Raw genomic sequence first — 20,429 nt, forward strand, 5'->3', positions numbered from 1 at the left:
ATCCTGAGCTCTGTGAGCCACTCCAGCAAATTAATTAAACCCAATAAAGGGGTCGTGGGAACTCCAGTTTATAGCCAGTTGATCAGAAACACAGGTAACAACCTGGATTTGTGATTGGCACCTGAATGGAAGCGGGGGGCAGTCTTATAGGACTGAGCCCTTAACCTGTAGAATCTGGTGCTCTCTCCAAGTAGATAGTGTCAGAACTGAATTAAATTGTGGGATACCCAGCTGGTGTCGCAGAATTGCTTGGTATGGCAATTCGCCCCCTCTTCACATTTGGTGGCCAGAAATGTCATGAGTGAAGTATTGAGAGTAATGTAGAGAGTAGAGGAGAAACACAGGAGGAATTCTTCCTTTGCTTTTTGGTGTTAGAAGTGGAATTTGCTATAACAGTTCTGGTTCACGAAAACATGTGGTTTGGGAAGGAAAAGGATGAAAGGGCAGGGGATAAGAACCTTTGATTCCTGGGCGGCCACGTGGTCAGCCATGGTATGAAGCAGCAGCTGTGCTGTGCTCATTTACTAAAGATAAAAGTTACCAGTGAGTAAGCTTCATAACTTTGCTTAGGGAGACAACCTTCCAGAGACTTTTAGCTCCTATGTTTTCTTAAAACAAGAGAAAGGAACAAATTATTTCTACCATCTGAGTTACAGGGATCATCTTGAGAAAACGAAGTCATTTGCTGAATGGTGCCAATCCCATCCTGTACCGGCAAGGCCAGATGCCCAGAAAGCCCAGTTTAATTATCCATTGGTAGTTAGATTTTAAATTCAGCATTGTGCAGTAAAAAAACAAAAAAACAAAAAACTAAGAATAATTTATAGGTATTTATGATTAGAGAGGAACAGAGAAAGAAGGAAAGAAAGAAAGAGGTACAAAGTCATTCACAGAGGGTGCAAGAGAACAGTTCTTAACAACTAGCAAACCAAAGGTAATTTTTGGACAAGTAAATATTTGCTCCAAAGAAAAGATATCCTCTTTGTTTATCTGCAGACTCCATTTGTTTACACATTATTGTGAAAAGTTTGGACTAAAAGAAGAGTTTTTAAGGTCTAACGTAATGAGACACAGTACTTTCCATCTTCTTCAATGAAAAGTCCTGAAATACAATATGCTCTTAACAGAACATCCTTTTTTTGTCCTGCTAATTTCTTTGGCTGCTTTAAATATTTCCCTTGCTTGAGATTTAAGGTCTATGGAACACGCATAATTTGGCCAAGTGCAAAAAAATAGATACCATATTACAATTATATAGAGAGTTCATTAAGAAAGTAGTTTCCCTTAAGATAAGCTCCCTAATTCTCTCAATATTATTAAGTAGGTAGTTGCAATGAAAAAAAATACTCTATTTGATATATTCAACATTTATTTCTCCTTCTCAGAATTAGTTGCCTTAACTTACTGAATGTGTTGGGAATATGTCAATACATAGAACTGTAAAATCTATTACACAATGGAATTTTTAGCAGCTCATAAAAGTGATGCTATATAACGATAGTTCATGACATGGAGAAGTGTCCATAATATAAACTAAGTAAAAAAAACTATAAAACCTTATGCATGCAGATTGCATATTTTTATAAAAAATGGTCTACATTCACATATATATAAAAGACCATATAGATACATATATCAAGATGAGATTGTTATCTAACAGTTAAGGATTATTTTTACTTCCTCCTTTTCCTTTGCTATATTTCTAAATATTCTGAAACTCTATGAAAATATATTCCTTTTGGAGTTAAAATAAAAACATTACTAAATATCCAATGTCCAATTAGTATGATCATTAAACCAGTTCTCTTAAGACATCAATCATCCTAATGTTGAGTCTAATTATGCAAAACAAACAGATGTACTACGTGGTCCAGTGTTGAAACTTCACACAGACATTGCCTAAGCTTGACCTCTAGCTTTCCAGAATGTGTTCCAGCATCCTCCTTGCTGCTTTAGTAGCTAGAAATGTAGAAAAGCAACAGATGGTGACAGTTGTGACTGTCAGGATGCCAAGCTCAAGAATGGAATTTCTACTTCAAGATGATTTTGCAGGGGTACAATAATATCTGGAGAATCAAAGCACAAAGTTTTCCAAAATGCAAACGTTTGGGACTTAAAAAGAAAGGTGATTATGTAAGAAGCTCTTATAGTTTAACATTAAGCCTTTAGGTTAAGAAAAGAGTAGAAAGTTAACCAGATACCTGAAGTAGATTACAGAATTTCTTCTTCTAGACTTTCTTAAAGTGAAATCTAATTTGACATTATAATTCATTTTTTATGATGATCTATAGGATGGCCATTACAGGTCTTTCACATTTTAACCTCTGGCTCCAACATGAACACCTAGCTATCGATGACTGTATGTTCAGAGCATGAGAATTTACATTATCATTAGCTTAAATAGAATATAATTCATGAAGTTAAATTTTCTGTTGGGAAAATTTATAATACTTTCCCAAAGCAAACCAAAAAATTAACTTACATTAAACATTACATTAAAAATTAACATGTTTGAGTTTTGAAGTCACACAAATCTGAATTCTGCCTCTAGCACTTTTTTTTTTTTGGATCCCCGACTCTACTAATTTTTTTTTAACATCTTTATTGGAGTATAATTGCTGTACAATGGTGTGTTAGTTGCTGCTGTATAACAAAGTGAATCAGCTATACGTAGGCATATATCCCCATACACCCTCCCTCTTGTATCTCCCTTCCACCCTCCCTATCCCATCCCTCTATGTCATCGCAAAGCACAGAGCTGATCTGCCTCTAGCACTTTTTATTAAGCAATTAACCTGGAGAAAGTTATTGATTTAGGGCCTTGATTTTTTTTGTCTGTAAATTGTCATCTAATCATGAGGGGCTTTTTTTTTAATGCTCAAACGTTCTTTGTTGACACAATTTCTTCCACCTTTACAATATACGACGCAATTTCAGTAGCCATATGGTTTCAGCACACAGCTACCTCTCCTGAAGTTTACACGAGGTCCTTAAATCCTCATGTTCCCTGAACTTTATAGGTAGAAGTGCATAACAAGCAATGGCATAATACAAAGATTCTCCAATTTTGCTTTGAAGACTGTGACACCTAAACTCCAAGATAGTCCCCAATGATCCCTGCCTCCTGGTATTCATGCCCTCTGCAGTCCCCTCCCCATGAGTGTGGGCGAGACCTAGCAACTCATTTCTAATGAATAGAATACAGTGGAAATGATGGTGTGTGACTTGAAGACGAGGTCATACATGGCACTGTGGTGTCTCTCTCTCCTCACATATTCTGGGGGAAGCCATGTCTGAGCAGTCCTGTGGAGAGGTCCACGTGTTGAGGAACTGAAGCCTCCTGCCAATACCCATGTGAGCGAGCTTGGAAGTGAATCCTTCAGCTTAGTCAAGTCTTCAAAGACTTAGCCCTGCCTGACAGTTTGACTGCAGTAAGCCCTGAGGCAGAACTACACAACTAATCTGCTCCCAGATTCCTGACCTTCAGAAACTATGTGAAATAATAAATAGTCCTTGTTTAGAGCTGCTAGATGTTGAGGTAATATGTTATGCAACAATAGACGACAAATACACAGACCAAATCCAAAATGATAAGGTGGTAGGGTCTACAGAAAAAAATGCCATTTTCAAGGTAGACGTAACTACATTTATTTGAAAATCAAGGAAAAGAACTACACATTTGATTGTTTTAATAAAAGTACTACCATATAAAACCATGGCAGAGATTTTTCTCTCAGGCTTTTATATTCATTCCTTCCAGGAACTTGGGTCTAGTGTCCCAGGACAGCATTGGAAGGCATCAGAGTCACATCCTACACTGCAGTAGACTTGTGTCTTATATCCATGTAGTATTTTGGACTTGGTATTTACTATATGGCCCCGAATACCCTTGACACATAATAATTCATAATTTTCCCAAAGCCTGCATTTGCTTCCCATGTTCTGTGAGTTTGCCCACCACAAGCAACTCACTTAGCCTATGTACTAATGTAGCTTTTCTGGTCCCCACCACATAAGCAGTCACTATCAAGAAGTATACAGGTTACAGTGGTTTTCACAGATTTGAAACATTCTTGGGATAAAATATCCTGGGTCCAACAGATTGCCCTAAATCACAGTCCTCATAGGCAAACAGTCTGGGTGTTAGGACACAGCCCAGGTACCTTAATTTTCTCCGGTGTCAGAGTGAATCTGCTGCCTTTTTGGGCCACTGTCAGAGAGTTTAGAGTATGACTTTAGTCACCCTGTTTTTGTACAAGAATCATATTCTTGAGGCCAAGTTGTAAGCTGTCATATCCTCATTATTTCTTGAAGGGGCTATCATGTCTTAGTAAAAACTACAGTCTAGATCTCTGCTTTAGCATACATTTAGCTGCTATCTGGTGTCTATTCTGCCTTTGGTTGTTAATAGTGTCTCAATTTTTATTCAGGTAACCTCCCCTCTCATAAACAGATTATGGGTTTTTAGGGATGCTCTCGGGGTAAGGCATATGGTTTAGGTTTGAGATAATTTGCCTTATTTTACCACCTGGCCACAAACTGTTCAGGGATGAAGTAAGTAATTAACTTAAATTGGTCTATAGGGATGCTCAGGATATTACTGACAGTTGTGAAAGACTCATTCTTTCCCACTGAATATGAACCTCCAAGGATAAAACTCCAGGAGTTTCAGGAAACCATGATAAGATGAAAAAGAATCAGTCTGAGAATAAAGTCACTCCATGGAAAGCAGAGATGGGAGATTGATCCTGGCCAATTATTTGAGCCCTTGATCAAACTACACCTAAAGCTAGATATACTACAGAAGTGTTGTTATTTGAACCATGAAATGTTCTTTAGTTTTGATTGGGTTCTTATCACTTCCTACAAAATATTCTTAACCATTAAGCCTTCCCTGACATGGAAGAATTCCAGGGGTAGTTATACAGATTAAACTCACCTTTTGGGACATTCACTATACTAATACAAAATTATGATTAAACTAATTTGTCTATTAAAAAACAATTATTTATGCACATCACATAACACACTAAATGCTACAAAATTTATTTACTGTAGCAAAGAAATGAGAAGGCAAGACTTTCAAAGCCCTTCAAACCACATCTAGGAATTATCTGTTTACCTGCAAGATGAAACTCAAAAACTTGGTCAACAGCAGAACCAAGTTGAGGAGAGGCATAAACCAGAGCTCAGGATGTAACTGAAACACAGAGTTATCCAGAGCTTTTGGCTTTAATGGTCTTTGAAATCAACCACTTGATAAAAATCTTTGCAAAGAATGTTTCGTGTCAAAAAACAAGAGAATGTCTGTCTGGGTGATGGTCTGGGTGAGTGGTGAGCAAGACAAGAAGCTTCAGGATTCTAGGAATCTCACAGCGACCATCTCAGGCTCTTGGAGACTCCCCATCATCTTCTCATGTGCTCACTGAAGTCTTCCCACTGCCCCCAAAACTGCCACTCTATCTTCTCTTTTCTCCTCCTTTCTCCTTCTCCCTCTCTTCCCTCCTTCCCTCCCTCCATCCCTCCATTCCTTCCTCTCCTGTCCCCTTCCCTCCCCTCCCCTTCCCTTTCCCCCTTCCCTTCCCTCCCCTCCCCTCCCGTCCTTCTCCTCCCCTTTCCTTTCTCCTCCTCCTCCTCTTCTTCCACCTTTCCCCCTATTCCTTCCCTTTATTTTCCTTCCTTCAAGGAAAGGAGTAATCCATAATCTCCCCATCCTTTATATTCCAAAGCCTACCTATTCCCCAGTTCTCTCGGTTGCAGGTTTTTCTCCTTCATCACTTTAAATATGTCCTGCCAGTCCCTCTGGCTTGCAGAGTTTCTGCTGAAAGATCAGCTGTTAACCTTATGGGGATTCCCTTGTGTGTTATTTGTTGTTTTTCGCTTGCTGCTTTTAATATGTTTTCTTTGTATTTAATTTTTGACAGTTTGATTAATATGTGTCTTGGCGTATTTCTCCTTGGATTTATCCTGTATGGGACTTTCTGTGCTTCCTGGACTTGATTAACTATTTCCTTTCCCATATTAGGGAACTTTGCAACTATAATCTCTTCAAATATTTTCTCAGTCCCTTCCTTTTTCTCTTCTTCTTCTGGAACCCCTATAATTTGAATGTTGGTGCGTTTAATGTTGTCCCAGAGGTCTCTGAGACTGTCCTTAGTTCTTTTCATTCTTTTTTTATTTATTCTGCTGTTCAGTAATTATTTCCACTATTTTATCTTCTAGGTCACTTATCCGTTCTTCTGCCTCAGTTATTCTGCTATTGATCCCATCTAGAGTATTTTTAATTTCAGTTATTGTGTTGTTCATCGTTGCTTGTTTCATCTTTATTTCTTCTAGGTCCTTGTTAAATGTTTCTTGCATTTTGTCTATTCTATTTCCAAGATTTTGGATCATCGTTACTACCATTATTCTGAATTCTTTTTCAGGTAGACTGCCTATTTCCTCTTCATTTGTTAGGTCTGGTGGGTTTTTATCTTGCTCTTTCATCTGCTGTGTGTTTTTCTGTCTTCTCATTTTGCTTATCTTACTGTGTTTGGGGTCTCCTTTTTGCAGACTACAGGTTCGTAGTTCCCGTTGTTTTTGGTGTCTGTCCCCAGTGGCTAAGGTTGGTTCAGTGGGTTGTGTAGGCTTCCTGGTGGAGGGGACTAGTGCCTGTGTTCTGGTGGATGAGGCTGGATCTTGTCTTTCTGGTGGGCAAGTCCACGTTTGGTGGTGTGTTTTGGGGTGTCTGTGGACTTATTATGATTTTAGGCAGCCTCTCTGCTAATGGGTGGGGTTGTGTTCCTGTCTCGCTAGTTGTTTGGCATAGGATGTCCAGCACTGTAGCTTGCTGGTCGTTGAGTGAAGCTGGGTGCTGGTATTGAGATGGAGATCTCTGGGAGATTTTCACCTCCCCAGGTCTCTCATACTTTGCCCAAGCTAAAATGTTCTTCACCCAGCAACCTATGCTGAACTTGCTGAACTGGAAAAGCCTGCATCTGCTTCCACTCTACCATTTTCCCTCACACCCCGGGGTTCCCTCCTTCCCAAAGTGGTAGCCTTGTGGCCTGATGTATATTGATGGAATTCTCAACACTCATTTGGTTAAAGCCATTTTTTTTTCTCCTACCACAGCCTTGACCTTGAGGACATTGATATTCCCTGTATATTGCATTTGTACAAAAATCTTAATAACAGCTTCTTAATTGAACCTCTGGAACATAATTAGAATGCTTTGGGATAAACATTCTAATTGTGCTGTCCTCTCCTTGGAATAAATAAACTGCATATTTTCCTGACTCTAAAAGAAAGAAGATAAAGGAAAAAATTCATTTGTGGACAAATGTTCTTATGAAATGCTTTGTGCCAGAAACTTGGAATCAGGAAAGGAGGAGGGATACATGCACCTTTCATGTTCCTGTTAAATTTTTAATTTTAAAACTCATGGTTTTGATGATGTCAGAAACAAGTGAGAGAGAAAGAAACAATTGATCTCTCCTCTGAGCTAGGAAGATTTAAAAGTTATGTACTTGTATATTTTGGAAGTTGGGAGTGGCTAAAAGAAAATCACAATAATTTCCCCAATTCAGGAAATGAATACTCATTAATACTGCTCCTTTTGGTATAAATGAAGCCACAAAATAATTCTTTGGTACCACAAGAATTCTTTTGATACCATATATTACACACACACACACACACGTATGCAAACACATATCAATTACTCAACCAAATTCATTTAGCAGCTGAAATATCTCCCTTTCATCATGTACGTTCTATTCCTAAATCTCTTTTCTGTAAAGCATGAACCTTCAAACCCGCTGATACTTGGTTAAATGCTGACCCTCTGCTTTTTTGAGTAAGCTGAAAATTATTGATTTATTTAAAAATAACTCCACTTCCCTGGTTTTCCTACTAAATCACCATGTGCATAAGTAATGTAAGTGGATTACAGGAAACATTAGCACTAGCAATGGTTGTTGCAAGCCACCAGCGCCGTTAGAGACTAGATCAAGAGAGGTTAGGGAAGGCTAAGCCGCAAAATCGCCCATTGCCTTCATGTCATCATCACCCAAAAGAAAAAGCACAGCTTCTTCATGAATCTCCAAACCACAAATGAGCTAAAAGTGAAAGGACCTGCCAGAGTTCCTCACTGATGCCTTTTATTCTCCATAATATTAAATTAACTAGACAGTACATGACATTATAAGATAGAACAAACCTCTTGAACCGTAATTCACAGCGACTTTAGGAGTTGACGACTATGGGTGGATGATGGTCAATAGAGGAAATATCTCTCCTGAGCCTGAGCATTAGCACAGGCATATCCAGATACAGCGACATTATTAACATCATTTGTCTTCACTCAATAGACACAGTGCATGGCTTTCACCTTCAGAACATCTGTTACTCGTGTAAATGCAGAAAATTTGTTCAAGTATTTCAGGAAGCCAAATCACCCACATATTTTCTCTTAACAACAGCTCATCTTATGTTCTCTATTTATGATTCTTATTGGCTTACCAACATTTCTCCCCAGACATTTCCCAAGCAAAACTAGAGACTCCATTGCACTTGTGGATGCCCCAAATGATGGGTATTTCTAGATACCCCGAATGATGGCCAGATCATAATAAATATTGAATGGATGCTAGTTGAAAACATCAATGAATGGATCTTTGATTCTCAAAACTAAGTGTCCTATATGTAGTAGATTAAAAAAATAAATAAAAGGAAAAAAGCTTATTAATTTTAATTACATTAGGTTTATAGAGAGGTTGCCAAAATGCAAACATGGTTTCATTGAATCATCCTGCCTTAAAAGTCAACATATTTGGTTATGGTTGGGGGCAGAAATGCAATTAACAACCATTTAGCTACTGACTTGTAGTTTTAATGTAGATCCTCCTACTGTAATTTTAAACTCGAGAGGGACTATAGTCCAAACAGTGTGTCAACCTTAGCATGTGTTTAAACTATGATACATCCACAAATTGGGAACCTCTGGCCTGGTTACATACCCTAAGAATACAAAAATGGACCCATTACATCACCTTGATTAATAAAAGGTGATGCTTGTTCAGTGATATTAGGAATATTATCCATCAATTACTTCCAAACCATCTTATCTACTCCAGTTATAGAAAACTCTCCTCCCTGTACATCACTCTCTCCCTTTCAGGGTCTCTTCATTTCTTGTAATTTGAGTCAAGTGACCAGAAGATCTTGAATAAGTACTATTTATTTACATAAACTGAGACTCAGGCCTATCTGCTTAGAACAGATTATCACAGAAGTCAGGAGGCTCCATAGGATATGATCCAACATAACTGTAAGGACTTCCTGAAGCAATTTTTTGTTCAAATTATTAAACACCTACTATGCACCTTGCATTGTGCTGTGTAGAGAAGATACAGACAAGGTTTCTTATTTTATGGGCTTACGTTCAAGAGGAATCCAACAGATAATAATCAAGTAACAAAAAAGAAATACCAGAGAATAAGAAGTGCTATGGTAAATAGTCATTGAGATCCAATGATAACTATTCACCATTAGGTTTTGTTTGTTTGTTTGTTTTAAAGTATCAACCACAGAGGAAACCATCAGATGAGTATCAGTTAAATGCAGTACTTACCACCACAATCACATTTGCTGCTGGGATTGGCAGGTTTTCCACTTCAAGGTCTTGACCAGCCATGGCCAGTAGATTGAGAGATGGGTCATATGCAGGTCTAGGAAATGCTGAATTAACAATTTGGTGGCGTTTGCTTATTTGAGCTTTAGAAGAGGAATGGTAGCTATGTTTCTGTATGTTTTGTGGAGCTATATCCAGGCTCTTCTCAATGTCTTGTGAATGGTGATAAATGAAAGCTGGCTTCCCACTCTTCTTCTGATGAATTGCCAAAAAGTGATCATTATTTCTTGAAAGGCACCCTGAAAGGGGGAAGAAACAGAAACGAAAATCAAAGACCTTATTCAGTAAGTTGAATAGAATATCTGATAAAGAGAATTACCCATTCTTAGGAAGCTTTAAGGCTTGTGACGGATTTAGATCAGTTCATCTCCATTTTTGTCCCTGCTCCATTATCCCCGACAATGAGAACACACTTGGTGGTATGGAGTCATCTCAGAGACTTTGGGTGGACAGAAGTGGGTATAGTCAAAAAAGTTCTATTTAAAAGATATTCTAATGCCTCTTTTAGTTAGGAATTTCCTCCTTTATCTAAGCTCATGGTCATAATACCCCATTGAGCATCTCTTCTTGGATGTCCTAACTGTTCCTCAAATGACAACCATTTGTATCATATTCAAGCTTTCTTCCCTTTAATCAATAGCATTTCACACAATTCTTATTTTATACTTCTTTTATCCTACTTATAATCAACTATGTCCAATTTTTAAGATACTTATAGACTATTTTAAGCTGACTAAGGGAAGGAATCTGAGTATATGCATTGTGGTAGCAACTTCCAGTTGTGTAATGATATCCATTCTCTCCTTCTTACTTAGTAATATGGCCATCTAGATAAAGTAGTACATCTCCTTTATTTCTTCTGTTAGGGAAATATCCACTCACTTGAATAACTTTTTCCTATTTGCCATTGGCCACAGGAGGAAACAGATAACATACACATGTGAGTCAAAAGAATATCACTAGGTCAAACACCAATTAGAAAAGTAAGTTTAAGACCTTCTGTATAAGATGATAAGCAGATTGAACAGATCACAACATAGTAATGCCACCCACACTGTCCTAGCGACCCTAGGCACCACAGATTTCCCCTGGGTATGCCTATGGCAACAACAGCTGTACAAGTGCTGTCCTTAGAAGATTACTTCCCTCCTTTTATAAGAATTCTGGGGTGCCTAGAATTCTCACTGAATATTTATAGTAGAGGAATTGCTAGTTTTTACAGCTTTTTCCATCCATCAAGCCTCTGTGACCAGTATATATTTCTAGCACCTTCAGCAATCCTGTCTTACCAGTATGCTGTCAAATTTCACTTAGAGATAGGAAGACAGGTTATTTCTTCAGTCAGCTCAAGTGCTTTCATCATGATATAATAGTTTGGGAATCATTGGGTCCCAGGGACTTTAGGCTTTTACAGCATTCAAATCACAAATACATTTCACGTGAATTCTGAGCTAGTCATATTGGGTTGGCCAAAAAGTTCGTTCGGGTTTCTCCTTAAGGTGTTACAGAAAACCCGAACGAACTTTTTGGCCAACCCAAGAGAAACTAGTCCTCATGTCTTCAATCCTGAGCATGCTGAATTGACTGTAATTTTTTTTTTAAAAAAATCAAGCTACCATAATTTGCCAAAGATGATGATTGGACAGTGTTACCTTGAAATGACTGTAAACTTTGTTTCTCTGAATGAAATAAGAGTTCCTCAGATTTGGAAATGCCATTGTCATTAGGAACATTGTCATATTAGGAACATATGTAAATGAATATGGTCCTTCACTGTTAATATTCTTGCAGTTTTTGTTTGTTTTTTTGCGGTACGTGGGCCTCTCACTGTTGTGGCCTCTCCCGTTGCGGAGCACAGGCTCCGGACGCGCAGGCTCAGCGGCCATGGCTCACGGGCCCAGCTGCTCCGCGGCATGTGGGATCTTCCCGGACCGGGGCACGAACCTGTGTGCCCTGCATCGGCAGGCGGACTCTCAACCACTGTGCCACCGGGGAAGCCCTATTGCAGTTTTATTAATGGAGACTAGTGCTAAAATATTTTAGATGTATATTAACTTTCTGACCACAAATGTTTGTTTAGTATTTTACTAAAAGTAATTCACTAAATGATACTGTAGTGTCCTACAGCATTTCTATACTACAGGTGAAGTTTCCTCCCTCCCCTATTAAAGGACTGAGTCTGACATTGTGAAGAGCAACAATGACATGGTCACCTTGGGGTTAAGAAATAGAGCACATGTATTATTTTTATCCTAGTTGACTTTTTAAATACTCCTCATTTAAAGATGGTCTCTTGTTTCAGGAAAGGCATACTGCATACTTGAATGAGTTTGGGTTTTTCACCTGAGGGATTGGCTCTTCTACCAAAAAGAGGAATCTATAACATTCAGTAGCATGGCAGCTGTATCTAACATGATAGTGCTATCGAAATAGTCATGTTAATAAAAACTAACATGCAAAAAAAGCTTGCAAGATTCAGGAAGCAAAAAAAAAACCCATAGTGGGGGATGGCAAAGAATTTCACTAAGAAAGAGAAGCGGCTCAGAAGATCAGAGAATGCAGATTTATAAGGAAGGGAAAAATGAATGAAGAACTGAGAAAATTACACAGTCATCTTCAATCTTTCTTTTTATATGATCTCAGTCACAGAAAACCTTTTCAGAGCCACCTTATGTAAACAGAATAGGTGAGTCCAACTAACAGATGTCTCTTGTGCTAAAATTGGCCTACAGGGAAAGGTAAAAAAATCTAATTTTAAGTGCAGTTGAAACACAACTAACATTTCCCAGCCCTATCCAGTCATATATGTGTGAAAGGACTTAGTCCTGCTTTGTCCTTGAGTAATGAGAACCAAGATGGCAGCACAATATTAGGAACCCCACCATAGCCATTAGGTAAGAAAAAGTTTTCCAAAGTGTTGTGCTTAGATCCCTACATCAGAATTACCTAGGATATTAAGATGCAGATTCCCAGATCTTAGCCTAGAACTACCATAGCAGATCTCTGGATATGTAGCCTACAAATCTGGATTTCTAATTGAAATTTTCTCACTTTCCAACCCTAAAGTTGAGGACCACCAAGCTAGTATCTGGAATAAGTTTTAGTTTTTCTGTCTTCAAACATCACCCCTCTATCATCACCTCCTTCACTTTGACATTATAAATATACTCAAGTAAACATTTTAGAAATGTTAAGATTGAGATGTCTGTTAAATATCAAAGTGGAGATGTTGAATTAGAAATTTAATAAATGTTTAGTTCATGGTTGGAGAGAGAGAGAGATTTGTGTCATCCAATACAGATAAAATTTAAAGTCAAGTGACTGGAGATTGATTGAGAAGAGTATATAGGACAGAACTCCTGGTAGAATTACAATACTTAGTGTCAAGGAGCTGAATGAAATGGAGCCAGCAAAGATAAATGAGAAGGAATGGTAGTAAAGTAGGAGGAAAACCAAGAAAGAGTAGTTCATAGAAGATTAAGAAAAAAAATGTTTTAGAACCTGTATGCATTATAGGGTCTTAGACAGAAGCAACTGAAAATCAATCTTATAGTGATGTCTCTAGAAACTAGAATATAAATGGAATTTCCACGTGTTTCCATGCAAGCTAAGTCACACTGAAGACACACGCATAGACTTCAAAAATTACAAGGCACATGGTGACCATTGCCATGAGAGATGGTCAGAAGATGGAGAAGTAGGAAGATTCTTATCTAAGAAAGAATAAATAAAAGAGAAAAATAAAGGGGCCTTCAAAATAAGTTAATTAAAACATCCAAAGAGATAAAAGAGAAAAATAAGAATAAGGGATTTGAGGAAAAGAGAACAGGCATGTTTCAATCCAAGTGGAAATCGTAGAAATGAAAAATATCATAATTGATGAAATTCAATATATGGGTTAGACAGCAGACTAGACACCACTGAATAGAGAATTGGTAAGTTGGAAAAGTTTCGGTAATAATTCAGAAAGCAGCACAGAGAAATTAAGAGAGGAGATAAGAAAAAGAAGGTAAGAGTTTGTAGTGGACTCTTCAGATGGGACTCTAAGACCCATACCTACTGGCATTCATGCCCATTGACAGTGAGCAAGATCTTGCTCTTGACTTACTTCTAACCAACAGGTGATGGGATGTCATTTAGCATTCCTGCTAAAAAAGATGTGACTTCTGTGTTGCTGGGAAACTCCAGCTGACTTTGATGAAGCAAGTTGCCATGTTGGAGAGGTCCATGTGAAGAAGGAGGCTTCTAGCCAAAATCCAGGGAAGAACTGAGGCTCTCAGTTGCAACAATGACTGAGGAACTGAATCCTGCCAGCTATCATGTAAATGAGCTTGGAAGCAAGTCTTTCCTCAGTTGAGTCTTCTCCTAGGAGCCTAGTGCAGGCCAACACCTTAACTGAAGTCTTACGAGACACCTTGAAGCAGAAGTCTCAGTTAAGCCACGGCCAGATTTCTGACTCACAGAAACTGAGAAATAATAAATATATATTGTTTTAATCTGATAAATTTTAGGGCAATTTGTCATGCAGCAACAGGACACTAATGCAGAAAGACTGAGTGATACTGAGGATAACATGATAGGTTATAAAATACCTTTAACAGCATTGAAGACATGAAGCATTAGAAAAATTGAACATTTTACAAGATTTAAGGAGGGAAGTGATATTATAAAATTTATATTTCTCAAAAATTACTCTGGCTATACAAGAAAATGGATTGGGAGGAAGCAAGACTAAGTGCAAAGGTACCAGGTAAAATATTTTAGATGACAGAATAGCCCAGACAAGGTGGCAGTAGAGGGATAAAGCAGAGACAAATTCCAGAAGTGTTAAGACATAGGAATTGACCAAAAAAAAAGGGGGAATAAATTCAGTTATTGAGTTAATGTTGTAGGAAGGAACCAACAGTAGATATTTAAGGATAATTCTATTTCTAGTCAGCAACCCAATGTATGGAGGTGCCCTTTACTGAGACAGAGAAATGTGATTCTGTGGTGCCTACAATATAAAGAAGCAGAAACATCTAGAAAGCAATTATGTTTATGTGGAACTCAGAAGAAAGTTCTGGACTAGAGATAAGTACTTAAAAACCATAAGCATAGTAATGGAAAACTGAGTGCCTGAGTGATGAGACTGCCTTGTGGAATGAGAAGAATTATGAGTTTGCAGCAAAGACCCAGAGGAGACCACATTTAAGGAGCAGCTGGAGGATGAAGAAGAAAAATTAGAGATTTTGGAAGTATGGAAGCCATGGGAAGAGTATACCAAGGATCTGTGATTGTCAGTGTCCAGTGTCACTGACAGTCTGAGAGTTCAAACAAGACAAACCTGAACACTTACATAGGATTTACTGATTTAAAATTCATCAGTGGACAGCTGAGCATGGATATTCAGAGGACCAGGTTCAACACAGAAAAGGTTTGGGGACAGCATTCTAGAAGCACAAAGCAAAGCACCCTCCCTGTTGAGTCCCTGAACAAATTAAAATGATTTTAAAGGGTTTAAAAGGGTATGAAAGATTCTGAGTCTGGGTAAGATGGAGCAAACACACTCCACCTTGTTGCTTACATTAAATAGAGCTATAAAACCTGGACAAAATGCATAAAACAGCTATTTGAGAACTCTGGAAAGTAAACAGTAGCAGAGGGATTGGGGATGAAGAACAGAATTCAAAATTCCACAACATCAGCAGTAAGTTTACCATCTCCCCCTGCCCCCAGTATCCTCTAGGCAACCCGTAGTGGACACCAAAGTGCAGACAAAGACATCTCCAGGAGAAAATAAATACAACACCATAATTTGTGGGATGCAGTTGAAGCAGTGCTTAGAGGAAAATTTATAGCATAAATGCTTATATTAGAATTTAAGCTTCCACTTTAAGAAATGAGAAAAAAGAAGAGCAAAATAAATGTAAAGTATGCAGAGGAAAGAAAGTAAAAAGTTAAAAGCAGAAATAATTACATTGAAAATAGGAAAACAATAGAGAAAATCAATGAGACAAAAGCTGATTCTTTGAAAAACATCAATAAATTGATAAAACTCTAGCAAGATTGACAAAGAAATACAGAAGACATAAATTACCAAAATCAGATGAAAGAAAATCACTAAATACCCAGTAGACATGAAAAGGATAATAGGAGAATACTATGTACAATCCTTTGCCTATACATTCAACAATTTAGATGAAATGACCAATTCCTCAAAACCCACAAACTAAAGAAACTCACCCAAGATGAAATACCTGACTTGAATTGTCCTAAAATTATAAAAGAAATTGAATTCCTACTTAAATTTGTTTTCTGAAAAAGAAATCTTCAGGATCAAATAGTTTCACTGGTAAATTTAAACATTTAAAGAAAAAATTAACTTCAATTCCAAACAACCTCTCCCAGAAAACAGAAGAGAAGGGCATACTCCCCAAATCATTTGTGAGGCCAAAATTACTCTGATAACAAAACAAGAAAAAGTCAGTACTAAAAAAAACAAACAAACTATAGACCAATATCACTCATGAATACAGATGCAAAACTCCTCAAGAAAGTATTAGCAATTGAATGCAGAAATATAAAGGCTAATACACCATAACCAAGTAGGGCTTATTCTGGGAATGTAAGTAAGGCTGCTTCAATATTTGAAAACCAATCAATGTAATCCATCATATTGACAGTCTAACAAAGGAAAATCACATCACACCCCTTGATGCAGAAAAAGCATTTGACAAAATTCACATCAACGCATAGTAAAAAAGTTAAGCAAACTAGAAATAGAAGGGAACTTCTTCAACCTTGTAAAAGGCACCTGCACAAAACCCCACAGCTAACATTAGGTTTAATGGTGAAAGACTGAATGCTTCCTTCCCTTAAGATAGAGGACAAGGCAAGTATGATATTCTTAAAACTTCTATACAATGCTGTACTGAATGAAAGTCCTAGTTACTGCCATAAAACAAAGAAAAGAAGTAAAAGGAATCCATATTGGAGAAGCAGAAACAAAATTGTTCTATTTGCAGATAGCATGATTGTCTCTGTATAAAATCCTAAGGAACTCATCAAAATTTTTGTAGATCAGGTGAGTTTAGCAAGTTAATAGAATATAATGTCAACCTATGAAAATCAATGGCATTTTCTAAGCTAGCAATGTACAATTCAAAACTGAAATTTAAATAAATCTACAAAAGTTGCAAAAAATAAAATATTTAGGTATAATTCTAACAAAACATGTACAGGATATATATACTGAAAACTACAAAACGCTGAGAAAGTAAAACAAGAAGACCTGAATAAATAGACAGACATAATGTGTTCATGAATTGGAAGACTCTACATAATGAGGATGTTAATTATCCCCAATTACAATGAAAATTCAAGCAGAATTATATATATAATATACATAATTATATACAATACATATTATATATAATTTTATATGTTCTCTGAACAAAGGCAACTTTGTTCTCTGATCATTTTGTAAAAGGACAATCATTGTTTTTCAAGGATTGCCAGCACTTTCTTCTCTAGAAAGGAGATATAAGTGGATAACATCATGGAAGTCCCTTGGGAATTTCTACATGAGCAATGACAAGGTTCTCATTTGATTTGTAAATGTCTCTCAGGCAAAGTTAAAAATACACAAGTACCAGTGGAAGTTTACTTAGAAAATGCCAATTAATAGTACTGAGAAAGGAAAGAAACATTTTTTTTTCAAAAAAGCAATGGAATAAGAGATAAGGGACCTAGATTGTTGCTTCAATACCCACCCCCTGTCATCTATGTAAACTTGAGCATGTGTCCTCAACCGCTCTAAACTTCAGTTTTCTCATCAGAAAGCAGTGAGAGGCTCACGTACCACAAAAAACAAACAAACAAACAAAAAAACCCCACTCTTCCAGTTATTCTATAATTCTATTGGTAATGCTAACCCATGAGGTCACCACGGCACTAATCTCCAGTTAGAAGCACCCACAGTACCAACACTGAATCTTCCTGGTGAACACTATAGCCATCCCAAGATGTGACAACTGAGGTCTGTTAGAATAACCTCCCAGGTATAACTTGTGCTCATTCCTACTAATCTTAATAGCAAATTATATCAGTGTTTTGAAAGACTCCACTATGGCTCTGTCTGTATATAAAGTTAATTTTGTAAAATTCAGTTTGTGTGTCTTAGTTATGTTCTTACAACATACGTTATATGTATGTATGTATATATTTATATGTGTACACATTTGTCTTATATCCTGACACCAAACAACCAATCTGACAAAAAAAAAGTACATCTTCAGACCAGTAATTCTGTCATAAAAAGTAAAATAAAATATGTTTCTAAAATATAACAGATACAAATTTTAATTGAATTATAATTATATTTATGAAAATTGTAAACAATCATGGGCCCTCCAAAAGAGAGCTTGTTATTGAAAGAACACCTCCCTCCAGAAATGTTTTTCCTAAAATCTAGTCTATGCACTGGTCTCTAGGATGTGAAAATATAATCCCGTGATGAAGCTCTGCGTCTTCTTCTGATACTACTTAAATGCTTCACATGTTTGGCCAGTGATGTACCTAGTATATCTAAAATAAAAATAAGAAACGAACACCAAAGTAACTAGTCTTATTTTTATAGAGCTGCCTCTATTCTTCTCCAAGAAGGAAAGGCCCTGAATCCTACAAGAATAAGGAATGATTTTAATTAAGGCATCTTGAAAACTCTTCCTGCATGTTCTTTGATATAAACACTCCTTCACATTTCCTCAAATATTCCATTAGAAAATGTGGCTCCTGCGCCCACGTACAGCCCACTGTAACTACTGTGGGTGACCCTCAATTCTTCCTATTTATCCCTTCCAATCAAAGTTGAGCTGCACAGTGGAGAACTCTATCTGGGAGTCACAGAATGGAAAAATGTGTGTCTGCCATGCGCTGGTGGCAAAATTACAATGAAAAGAGTTTCATGTTTCCTGGGTTTTGCCCAGCTTTAATAGCATTATATTTCATCTGATAAATGTATTACAGAGTGAAACATAATACACTTAGGACAGCACTCTTTGGGGCAGCGTGACTAGACATAAGTCATAAAGGAGAAATGGGTGAAGACCACTGGCCTCGGACCCTGCTGAGTGAGACTTATGTTGGCTCAGACAGAAGCGCCCCAGTTCCTGAAGAACTGAGTTGGAGGATGCCTGGAGGAGAGGTTGACAGGAGTGAATGCTATCTCTTAAACTTCACAGCCATTAAGAGAAGACTTCTGTCAAGATATGCCCTCTGGGGAAATGCAGAAGTGGGGAAAAACGATCATAGGGTTACAAAGCTGAGAAACACGAGCCTTTGCAGAAATCATAGGAATCGCGTTCCAAGTGCACTTACTGAACCAGGAAGCACCAAGTACATTTGTAAAATCTGATATTTATGCCTCATTGTTATGCAAACAGTTAAAATATTACTATTTATAAATAGTTACAGGAATTATAAAATATTACCATCATTTTTACAGTAGAGTTCTCCAGATGACTTAAAAGCCTGACTCCACTGCAGGACAAGGAAAAAGAAATATCTATTTTAAGAATAATTCTCGTGGTAGATTAGGAATTATATTAAAATATAGCAAAATGAATATTAGAACATATAAAAAATTACAATATTGTCATAGCAATGATACTACAGAGACATAAAGCCCCGAATATTAGGGCAAGAGGAGGGTGAGGAAGGAGGTCCACAGTGGCCACTTGAAGAGATCCCTGGCCTAGTATCCTTTGCCTGCATTTAGGGATTTGAGGGGCACTTGGTAGGCCCTTCAGGTCAACACTTGTACTCCATCCTGCCCTAGTCCCTTCATCCATCACTTGAAATTAATGCCACTGGTCTAAGGTACTGCTTTCTCATGGGTCTTTGGACAAAATGAACATTGGCTAGGGAAAGACCATCCAATTAACAGCTATTTTTATCAGGAGTAGATCAGTGTGTCACATCTCTTCTAAAATACAGCTAGTTGAGGAGAGACCTCTCCTGCAATGGGAAGCAAGAACTACAGACTTTAATCGGGGTGGAGAGGAAGAAGAAAGTAGGAGGTTGAGGTTCAGCCTGAGCACACGGCTCCAGAGGGTGAATGTCAAGACATCAAGGGTAGGGGTGGGCGGTTGCCAGCAGTGAGGGCTGATTTTAGGCTGAAGTATAGGAGACCGGAGGCACCTCTGCTTCAGGCACGGGGCAGGACTGGCCTGGAGGCGTGGACTCTGCACCCGCTGAGAATTTATGGTCGACTCGGCAGAATTTAACACTAGGGAAGGCAGGATGCCTGATCCCCAGAATGCACATGTGGAAACTCTGATTTCATGAAGCCTATACCCTCCCCTGCCACACACACACCAAAGGTATGCGGACAGGGCTCTCAAAATGGAGTTTGCAAACCCTACAATGCACAGGGTTTTCAAGGTGTCCGTGGACATGGAGAGGGTTCAGCATTAGAAGTGGGATATTTGGACTCCTGTTGGATGTTGTGAGTTCAGACAGTTTGTAGAGTGAGACAGCAGAAGGGATGATACTAGAAATCCTACCCAAACCCTAAGACTAAGAGATACTTTACCAGGAAGACGGTTGCCCATGATTGCAGTGCCTCTGGGGGCTATAGGATTTTTTTCTCTTAGATTCTCCACTTTGGAAAACAGCATTTATTTCCTCCAACACAAACTTGCTAATTATGAGCATTTTTTAATTTATAAGGCAAAGGTTCTACAAGGATTTTTTTTAAATGGAGGCATGAAAA

The 20,429-nt window shown here is 37.9% G+C and overlaps 1 protein-coding gene across 1 annotated transcript in view; it reads right to left on the reverse strand.

The window, feature by feature from the left end:
* The window catches only part of PTPRR (protein tyrosine phosphatase receptor type R), a gene marked incomplete at its 5' end in the record, with an annotated part of 254,829 nt that overhangs the window by 223,433 nt on the left and 10,967 nt on the right, over window positions 1-20,429 (reverse strand). Inside the window, 1 exon segment of the mRNA XM_082666172.1 lies at window positions 9,614-9,912. Within this exon segment, the coding sequence (XP_082522298.1) occupies window positions 9,614-9,912 (299 nt within the window).

The sequence above is a fragment of the Grampus griseus genome (assembly GCF_964374135.1).
Source record: "Grampus griseus genome assembly, chromosome: 11".
Lineage (NCBI taxonomy): Eukaryota > Metazoa > Chordata > Mammalia > Artiodactyla > Delphinidae > Grampus > Grampus griseus.